This window comes from Megalobrama amblycephala, linkage group LG8 (assembly GCF_018812025.1).
Source record: "Megalobrama amblycephala isolate DHTTF-2021 linkage group LG8, ASM1881202v1, whole genome shotgun sequence".
Classification (NCBI taxonomy): domain Eukaryota; kingdom Metazoa; phylum Chordata; class Actinopteri; order Cypriniformes; family Xenocyprididae; genus Megalobrama; species Megalobrama amblycephala.
This window is the reverse complement of record NC_063051.1, coordinates 22,821,098-22,831,956: the sequence shown is the minus strand read 5'-3', so window position 1 is coordinate 22,831,956 and position 10,859 is coordinate 22,821,098. Positions and strand designations below refer to the sequence as shown.

Sequence of the window (10,859 nt, the reverse complement as noted above, 5' to 3'; positions counted from 1 at the left end):
ACACAAGACCCTTAAATGAATATTCATGTGTGCGGGTATTAGTACAGGTGACGTGTTTATTAAGAGACGATGACACACATTATGAAGAAAACATTCATGCACATGAAGAAGCAAAAGTTATAATTCAAACCCTCTTATTGTAAAAGCCTTTCTGGTCGCATTAAAGCCTTTCAAACTTAACACAGGCTACAAATGGTTAAATACACACATATAGAGAAAGTAAAAATTAGACGACATTTTGAAACAACAATAAATGTGAAGAGCTCAAAAAAAAAAAAAAAAAAAAAAACCTTAAAAGCTAAATCTAATGTGATTTATGAGAAGCTCAGATTGCTATACAACTCACCTGGTGCTCAAAATCTAATTAGTCAGATCACATCTATACTTTGTAACTTATTTCATGATAGGTGTGACAAAGTGTTATAGTTAATAAACAATAACTGATTTACAGCAGCTGGTAAAACACTGCCACCATTGAGACTGATACAAACCATATGATCACATCAAAATGAGAAATTCAGAATTGTTGCAGTGGCATCATCTCATGTTGACAGCTTCTGCACTATGACAATAAAACAGTATTTAGGTTTATATTTATAAAAAAAAAAAAAAAAAAAAAAAAACTATTTGAGAGGGATTCATTAAATACAGGGAATGTAACCATACACAATAATAATATCCTCCTGTACAATATACATTTCTAATGAGTCACTTGACTATATCTCGCAACAACATACAGACAGTGTGATTAACGACCTGATCACATGATCAGCTCCACGCTGAGTCTGACAGGAGTGGAGGGTGAAATCTGGGACTAAAGGTGTGCAGAGGTAGCGGTTCATAACGGTCTACGGCAATGAACAACTGGTGCATGTATTTATAACAACGCTAGAGTACAGCATATGCTGATTTCTAATGGGGAAATAGAGGAAACGTCAGTGAGAATCAGTCCTCTACAGTATTACAGGTACAGTAGAGTAATGTGAATGGCCTTCCATTCGCCTTTACATACACACCCCTCTTCAATGAAGAGGCACATGAATCAGGACACGTCTGCAGCACAGAGCGAACTCGAACTGCCCTCCAGAACATCAGCTCATGCTCGTTCCCCATTGTGAATCCTCTGATGCCGCTTCAGCTCTCCAGAACGAAAGAAATTCTTGCCGCACTGCGTGCAGTGGAACGGCCTCTCGCCTGTGTGGATGCTCTGGTGACCCTTCAGGCGCTCCAGCCTGGAGAAGCTCTTGTCGCATTGGTTGCAGTGGTACGGCTTCTCTCCGGTGTGGATCCTCCGGTGTTCCTTCAGGTGTCCTGACTCGGAAAAGCTCTTCCCGCACTGGAAGCACTGGTAGGGCCTCTCGCCTGTGTGGGTTCTGTGATGGCGCTTCAGGTCGCCAGATCTGAAGAAGCTCTTCTCGCACAGGGTGCACCGGTGGGGTCTCTCTCCTGTGTGAATGCGCTGGTGGCCCCTCAAGTGTCCAGAATCCGAGAATGTTTTGCCACACTGGAGGCATTTGTACGGCCGCTCGCCGCTGTGGATCCTCAGGTGGCGTTTAAGGTCTCCCGATCTGTAGAAGCGCTTTGCGCACTGCGAACACTGGTACGGCCTCTCGCCCGTGTGCATCCTTTCGTGCTGCTTAAGGTGTCCTGAATCAGAGAAATTCTTGCCGCACTGCAGACAGTGGTAGGGCCGCTCTCCTGTGTGGATTCTCTCGTGCCTCTTCAGGTCCCCGGATGTGGGGAAATTCTTGCCGCACTGGAAGCAAGGGAACGGCCGCTCTCCACTGTGTATTCTCTGATGCCTCTTGATGTCGTTAATTCTGAAGTACTTGCCGCAGTCCTGGCAGTGGTATGGCCGGTCCGCTGAGGGACGATTGTTCGGCTTGGGTGAATCCGTGAGAGACAGGCTTTTAGGGTTCGCGCCGCCGCAACAAGCCGTGAGACACTCTCCTGTCTGCTGCTGCAGATGCTGAGCTGGTCATGAAAGAAAAACATGATTCCACACAGAATTACCCACAGTTCAGTGCAATTTCAGACATGCATGTACATTATAGACAAAACCATTTTCAATGTCAAAAACTATTGGATTCGTTCCCATGAAAACCATTATCAGGTGTGGATGTTTTGCAGCCCTGGGAGTGGAGTGTGTTCTTTATTCAATTAAAGGGATAGTTTGCCAAAAAATGAAAATTCTGTCATTTACTCACCCTCATGTCATTTCATTCATTCGTTCAAACACAAATGAAAATATCTTTAATGAAATCTGAGCGATTTCTGTCCCTCCTTTGAAGGACTGTTCACTCAAAAATTCATATGAATGTTTTAAATCCATATGAATCAAGCAGTTTAATCCAAGAAAAGAAACAATCTTGGTATATGATGAACAGATTTAATTTTGGCTTTTATTCACATATAAACATTGATCAGTGAACATAAACAGAAGCTCAAACATGCCATGTGACCCGAGAGAACAAACCTCATTGGTTCTCATGCTTGAGCTTCAATTTACCAAAATTGAATGCTGTAAACATTGTTTAACACTGTAATAATGTTTATATGTGAATAAAAGACTTAATTAAAACGGTTCAGCATATATAAAAAGCAACCATGTCTCTTCAAAAGACTTGAATTAAACCACTCCATTTATATGGATTCATTTTACCATCTCTTTATGAACGTTTTGAGGCATTTTGGGTGAATAGGCTTTCAATGAAGGGACAGAAATCTCAGATTTCATTTAAAAGACCTTCAGTTGTGTTTTGAAGATGAATGGAAGTCTAATGGGTTTGAAACGACATGAAGGTGAGCAATTGATGACAGAATTTTATTTTTTGAGTGAACTAACGCTTTAAAAGTATCTGAAAAAATGGGCTATGAGTGCACAATATATAAAGGAGATTACTAAATTTCATAGATTATGTTAAAGGGATAGTTCACCCAAACAACATTGTCTTTCATTTCAAAGTATGCCAGTCTTTGAATGCTGACAGAATGATCATGTTTGGGTGAACAGTCTCTTTAACCATTCTACCACACTGCAGTTTTTTATATTCTGGTCAATTATGATTTAATAAACTTTTTTTTATTTTATTATTTCTCCCCATTTTAATTAATGTGCAACTGAAACGGTGCATGTGTTTGTGAATAAAATGTATAAATGTTTTACTAACACACTCAGGTTTAAATGTCACAAGTGTGACATTTGAAACAAAAACAAGTTTTGACATTGAAAATGACAACACAATTACTCATCTTCTGGGAAAGTTCAAAAATTAACATCTTAAGGTGCGCTGCTATAAAAATGGTAATGACGAAATCATGGAAAATGTGAGAAGGTTCATGAGAATAACACATTTAATATGCGAATATGAAATGCGTCTGTGACGTCACTCACCGAAATGAAAGAAATCTTCCACACTCTCGTCTTCCTCTTTGACTTTGACTCCCACCGGCCGCCCGTAGTGCTCAAACGGGCCTGAGGGCAGAAATTTAGCGCTAGAGGAGAGAGACTGGGGCAGTTTAGTGTTTGTCGACAGAGCCTGGGGCAGTTTGTTCCCGAAGTCCTAAAACAGAGTGAATAACATCACACACCCCGCGGGCCGCGTCAACCGGGACTGACAGAGGACAATATGCTACACAATAAACATGTCTGAGGGCAACTGAATACGAATATACTTCGAGATCGAGACACGTTCTTCACATCAGATTAAATTCATTTAAGTAAACGCAGCAGCGCGTGAGAGCGCTCGACACAAACAACACATCGAACAGCCTTTAAACCGTCTTTATTCCCCGTTAATCGAACAGGCTATACTATTAGAACCACTAAACACTCACCAGATCCATCCTACTCGTCCATTTGTGTAAATTATCAACGAAATTCATCGGTGAGCAGGAACACTAGCAGAAATTTGATATTCACCGGAACTCGCTCCTGATTATCATGAACGTCAAACAGTAGCGCCTCCTACAGCAGCGGAGGACAAACACAAGCGCACTGACACGCACAGTACACACTGTAACTGTTCAACATACATACAGAAGCAGCAGAACGGATAAGCAGACGTCCCCGAAATGTCCCTGTTTTGTCATTGTGAGTTAAAGGCAGGGTAGGCAAAAAAATGTATAAAAAACTTTTTTTCAAAATTTGTTTAAACTTTATTTATATATCAATACATAATTAAAATGTAAGTACTCTGAAAAAGAAAGTATAAAAATCGAGTGTCTGTAGACCTCTCACGACTGTTTTAAAGACAGCTCATTATTTCCATTCACTCCACCCCCTCCCTTCTTGGCTCCTTACAAAGCCACGCCCCCAAAACGCATGAACGTGCGACTCCGACCACTGAGCTGGAAGACGCATTATTTACCTGAGACGAGCGGAGAGGAAGGAGCACAGTGCATGTAGTGACATCATGTCAGAATCACATGTAATAAAAATAACTTTATAATTATGAAGATAAACAAACAAGATGTATTTTAGTACTCACTATCAAGCTAGCATATTGATATTGGTAAAGTTTAAAATATATATTTTTTTGATTTGCTAATGAGCTAGTTATCTATAAGGCAAAGCTAAAAACAGGTTGCATGATACACGTTTTTCCATTACCATCATTTACACTGTGATGAAGATGAATTTCGTGTAAGATTCATAACATATACGTTGTTCTACAGATCAACAGAGTAACATACACTCAAATATCAACTCACAACTGCATTGCAGACACAAAATAATAACACACACATACAACAAAGTGTGTACGACACACACAGATACAAGATAAAGACATCAGTAAACATAGGTAGAGAATATAAAAACAAAACAAAGGCGAAAAAAAACGTGCAGGTAAACTTACAGGTGAACATGGTAAAAGAGTTAGACAGAGGGTAAAATTATGCACAATTCAACACTATAGCTATCATTATTTATCGTCTCTACTACGGCTCGCTAAGTAATGTTATGTTAGCTATATTACGCAGTTACGTGTGCTAATGACACATGCTTCATGAAAAAATAAACAAAAAAATATGTATGATCAAAATACAAAAAGAAAGATTTACCTGTCCAGCAGAAATAAAGCCATCAAGGAGTCACTTTTCAGCCCCTTGAGTTCCTTCAGTTCTCGCCATCGCTGGAAAGCCACGCCGATATTAACTCGCGTTTTATTTCTTTGTTTATCCAAAGACTTTTTGATCATTGCCTTTTCTTGTACTGTTACTGTCTTCCTTTTTTGCCTGGTTTGCCTTCACTAACTGCATAGGCCGGTACTGTGAATTTAGCTTGCTGTTTCTCTGCCATTGTTTTGGTATTCCTAGGATCGCGTGCCTCTTGGATTCCCCAAATCAAACGTGCGCGCGCAAGTGGGCAGGTCATGTGTGGCAAAAGGGTGGTTGCCATGGTTGCGAGAGAGTGACAGCCGCCTAAGCCAATCCTATGTTTCGTCCCGGATGGAAATAATGAGCTGTGTTTAATACAGATTAAACGGTCTAGAGTCACTCGATTTTTATACTCTTTTTATCAGAGTTCCTACATTTTAATTATGCATGTATATATATAGAAAGTTTAAACAAATTTGGAACAAAATTTCTTACCTACCCTGCCTTTAAAAACATACAGAGAAAATACTGAAAGAAAAAATCACCACTGTGAAAACGATTAAAATCAGCATGAAAATTAAGTGTTCTTCCTCTGCAGTGAAATGCTTCTTGAAGAACAAATGTGCTCTCACACACTGACATTTTGGTGTGACCTTTGTGACTTTATTAAATGTTATGTGAATCTAAATTTTAAATTTACATACAGAAATGTAATTTTTGGCTTTCATGAATGTGAAAAAAAAAATTATATTTATTTTATAAACCTTATTTTCCTGTTAGCCAAATATCACATTCATAAATGTAAATTTTCAAAGTGCAAACCTCTTTTTTAAGATTTAAACATGAGATGAAAATGTATTTTGACTCTATTGATTATACAATTTTCAGTATACGCTTAACCCTCTGGTACAGAGTTGCCATATGGTAACAATTAATTTCTACTCATTTCCTTGTTATTCAGAAGAAAATACAATATATTGGGAATTAAAAGGGTAGGTCTTAAGGATGCCAATGATGTGCTGTTTTTAATTCACATGACATTTGAATGTCCCACAAAAACTCTCTTTCCCACTGTCACCCTCACATGGAAGACACCTGTTGAAGTGCTCCAGAAATCTCTTTTTTTTTTCTTTTTTTTTTGCTGCATTTTTGATAAGTTAATTAGAAAGTTTTATTCACAAATCAACTTTGTCTAACATAGTTTTACTGTAAATAGAGAAAATATCAATGTTGCCATATGGCAACGCTGTACCAGTGGAATTGCAGTAATATATTTCCCCATTGGGATTTTTTATAGATAGTAGCATCAACAATATGATTGCTGTTATTTATATATTTTGAATTGTTTTTTTTAGTATAGTTGCATTTATGTATAAATATCCAAATTATTTCTTCTTTTCAGAAAATGAATACAGCGATATTTTACGAAAAGGGCAATAGGAAGAGTGCATGAGTTAGCTCTTCCATGTGATGAGAGTGAGGATGAGTTAGCCGAATGATAAGAATTAAATGATAGGGATCTAATTATTTTTGGTTGGCATGAGTTCCAAGTATATAAATCTATCAATTTCTAAAAGAAATTATATAGTATTTGCTACAGTACTACCTGGCATGAAAAAAAGGGAATTTATACATGTTATATATAGGCCATCTTTAGGTTTTTGACATTTATTTTGTTGGTGGACTTATAAAGGCATCTCATGAGGAGAAAAAGTAGAAAACAAGGTTCAGTGGAGTTCTACATAGAACTCTAGGGTTCTTGAATTTTAAAGAACTCTTTATGCCAAAAAATTCTATAATGGAAAATGTCTTTCATGTGCAACGAGTTACTTAATTTTTTCTAGTGATAAAGTATGTTTACGAGCTGTTTAATTCATAAAATTTAATTGAAATTAAAACAATATTAATTAATTAAAACTAAACCCATAAAATGATCCCATGATGGGAACCCATATGGAGCGCCTGACATAACGTGTGGTCAGAATGTTACAGAACAGCAAAACGCAAAAAAGGAAAACAGAAAACATATAAAACATATAACTTAAATAATATATTTTTTTAATCATTTAAAAATGTATTCTCGCTCGTCCTCTTTCTCGCTTGCTCTCTCTCTCTCTCGAGCGTTTGATGCTCTCATTGCTCTGTGTCCGCAGCGGCGCTCCGTACATGAACATCAACCGAATGAACGGAACGGATGTCGGGCGGCGCTGCTCGGTTAATTAAACACACCGTGGGCTCCGTCATCACCTCGAGCGCATCCGCCTCATTTATTATACTAAGGGTAAGTCTAATTAAATAGTCAAGGAATTATTATCAGACTGATCTTATTAGAGTGAAAGCGACCACATCAGACTGTCTGGCCACTTGACGTCATTATTTCTATCGCAGTGTTTCAATATGACTCGGTATTTCATGTGAGTTTGATAGCAGCGGATGATCGGCGGATGTGCAGATGTTCGGCGGAGGATCATCCAGCAGCACGAGCTGGACGACATTTTATTTCCCTGTTAAATGTTTATGCTTGGCTTATTTACCTATAACGAGCCGCTGTTTGATGTTTCCAGAGGCAGGAATGAGTTCATCCTGCAGAATCATCTACTCATGTCTGTAATAAAGCCTCATCATTATTATAGTAGGCTATCATCATAGACCTGTACAATACAGTGCATTTATAAAATATGGTTTCCAGGCCCTGTAAAGTCATTGATACTAATACAATCGCAAAAAGCCTTGGGAATTTCCATAATGATTTGTTCCTGGTGTAAAATAAATCTCAACTACATTGGATAGAAATTATTATTTGTGTGGGCAATCTCTATAAATTATAAGGAAATTCATTGGTCAAAAGTGCAGAAGGGTGGAGTACACTTTACAATAAGGTTCATTAATTAACATTATTTAAGTACTTTAGTTAACATGAATTAAGAATGAACAATACTTATACAGCATTTATTCATCTTTGTTAATGTTAATTTCAGCATTTACTAATAAATTATTAAAATCAAGAGTTGTATTTGTTAACATTAGTTTATGCACTGTGAACTCACATGAACAATGAACTGCTGTTTTTATTAGCTAATATTAACAAATACAGTAACAAATGTATTGTTCATGTTAGTTAATACATTAACTAATGTTAACAAATGAACCTTATTATAAAGTGTTACCAGTGTAATGCATTACTAAGTAATTAATTACTGTAACTGAATTACTTTTCCCTTGAAAAGTAAAGTAAGGGATTACTTTTAATTTTTCTGTAATTTAATTACAGTTACTTCTGATGTACTTGTAAGAAGTAATGCAATACCTTTTATATAGAGTAATTAGTAAAATAATCCAGTTACACTGTTCAAGATGTAATTAGTAGCTAGTGATTAATTAATTTTTTAGAGTAACTTACCCAACACTGATTATTTGAATGAGTTTGTTCCTGTTGAGAAAAAACAAAACAAAAAAACAGCCTAAGCATTTTAGCTGGCTTAAGCTGGTCTCCCAGCCTGAGCAGGTAAGACAGCTAAAGAAGTGGCCAAAACTTCTCGAAAACCAGCCTGCTAAACCAGCTATGACCAGACTGGAAGACCAGCTAAAACCAGCCAACCATCTTAGGCTGGTTTATCTGCTTTTTCAGTAGAGTTTACTGTCTCTGTAATTCACTTCAATTCAGAAAGTCTTCAAATAGATCCCAGAGGGAGAAAATCAGATTCTGGAAGATTCTAAAAGCCATATTACTAAGAAAATATCTCTTGAGAAAAAAATGTCATGTCATGTAAATAAATTGTGCAGGGTGAGTCTGAGGCATGTCCACCCCAGAGCCCCCGTTAGGAGGGACGCCCTGTCCGGGGCCTTCGCCTGGTCCGGGCCCATCTCCAGGGGCCGTGCTGGGTTCAGGACTGTCCCCTGGATCCTCTCACAGCATGATGGGCCCCAGTCCTGGACCGGCCACTTCCACAGGACACTCCTTTCCTCAGCAAACATCTGCGGGATACAGCCAGGAGAGTTTGCACCAGATGCACAAGGTGAAAATCTCAATCAATCTAAACGTTTTTAATGGTAAAACAGGTCAGAGGTTTAATGTTTGTGTTTGTCCTAAAGCCTGTGGAGGAGAGCCTTTCAGAAGATGCTCGTTTCAGTCAGATGAAAGTCGTTCCAATGAGGGCCGGTCACAGCGGGATGACGCGTCCAGGAAGCCCGATGGACCAGCACTCTCAAGGTTCCTGTATCGCATTCATGAACCTCAGCCGAAGGGCCATTTGACCAATAGAGTCTGACTGACACCAATAAGAACTGTTTTCACCTCCCTTGCATCAGGGTTATTATAGTTAAGTCATAAAAATGTAATAAACGTAAAATAACATGAAAAACTTAAACTTATTTCATTTCAGCTAGTTGCCAAGGCAACATTTCTCATTTAATTTAGTTTAACTTGATGTACTAAAACTAAAACTTAAAAATGAATAAAAACTATATAGACATATTTAAAAAACGATGAGATAGAACAAAAACACACAAAATTGCGAAAATTAAAATAAAAATGGAAAATATAAAACTGATTCAAATATTAAAGGGGTCATGACATGGATTTTTTATTTTAATATGTTCCTTGAGGTTCACTTATAATGTTAATAAAGTTTTTTGCACACAAAAAAAACCCCAAATATATATTTGAAAAAATGACTGTTTTCAACCTTCATTCTGAGTCTCTGTCTGAAATGATCCGTTTTTAAGTCACGGCTCCTTTAAGACTTGTCAGTAAACGGCCACTGTTCTGACTAGCTAACGTCACGGCTTAGGAAACAGTATCAACACCCACTTGCTATTACATTATCCTTATCAATTACATACAAATCATTATTAAATAATTTACTTACAGTTTGTGATGCAGCTACTGTCAGATATACAGGCTGCTTCATCTGTCAACTAAAGGTTCTTTGCGAACTCTACTTTACACTGTGCCTCGGTTACAAACAAAACAATCTACAGTCAAATGCTCCGAACAAACATATAATCCTCTGATGTGATTAATAATAAACCACCCACTTGTTTAAGCAGGATTTGTCAAAGCGAATGTCCATTCACTCTTCCATTTGTCCTGTTGTCGACAGACTCAAGTGTGTGGAGTATGTCAGAAACTGAATGCGCATCTGTATACTGTATCCAGTGTAGACAGCGTCAGTGATTATAATGGCTTTTATTTGCTTTTGATGCAACGCTCACATCCAGTGTAGACAAATGAAAGCCATTAAGTGACTAAACGCCAGTGGGCGGGGCCTATGGTACGATGATGTAAAACCATTTGTCAATGTCTTGCTCTGGAGGCAGTCATATGCAAATGTATTTGCCATTGTGACATCACAGATCCCGCGATATGAGCCATTTTTGGAGTTTGTTTAAAAATGAAACTTGCAGGATGTTTTGATGGTACTAAGACCTTTTATATGTCAAAAGATCAAGGCAAATTTGATTTCTCATGTCATGACCCGTTTAATAAAAGCTATAATAGTATCTCAATGATACTACAATAACACTGCCTTTTGTTTTGTTGCTTTATTCTTCTGTTGGATGATACCACTGCAGAGCTGCTTCATAGCTGATTCAGCTTTGTTTCATATTTGACAAATTTTGCAACATCGACACTGTTATTGAACTGAACTGAATCAACATTGAACTGACTTCAGCTGAATAATGACACTATTTTCTTTTTAGAGCTACTTTACAGCAGAACTGAATTCTGTTTGCATCACTGATCATTATTTTCCTGT

General features: G+C 37.7%; 2 protein-coding genes across 3 annotated transcripts in view; one reads left to right on the top strand and one right to left on the bottom strand.

Moving 5' to 3' along the window:
* Positions 1-30: 30 nt before the first annotated feature.
* LOC125274058 (zinc finger protein 239) lies at positions 31-3,990 on the bottom strand. The gene is made up of 3 exons (XM_048200106.1): positions 3,838-3,990; positions 3,395-3,563; positions 31-1,974 (listed from the first exon to the last, which is right to left on the bottom strand). Exons 1-3 carry the CDS (start codon positions 3,883-3,885, stop codon positions 1,097-1,099), a joined length of 1,095 nt encoding a protein of 364 aa, XP_048056063.1. The 5' UTR covers positions 3,886-3,990; the 3' UTR covers positions 31-1,096.
* Positions 3,991-7,231: 3,241 nt separating this feature from the next.
* Positions 7,232-10,859, top strand: part of LOC125274056 (transcription activator BRG1) — a 30,070-nt gene continuing 26,442 nt past the window's right edge. For both annotated transcript variants that reach the window (XM_048200100.1, XM_048200099.1), the window contains exons 1-3: positions 7,232-7,381; positions 8,884-9,116; positions 9,193-9,310. In XM_048200100.1, the coding sequence (XP_048056057.1) occupies positions 8,898-9,116; positions 9,193-9,310 (337 nt within the window). In that variant the 5' untranslated portion in view covers positions 7,232-7,381; positions 8,884-8,897. The remainder of the gene's footprint in view (positions 7,382-8,883; positions 9,117-9,192; positions 9,311-10,859) is intronic.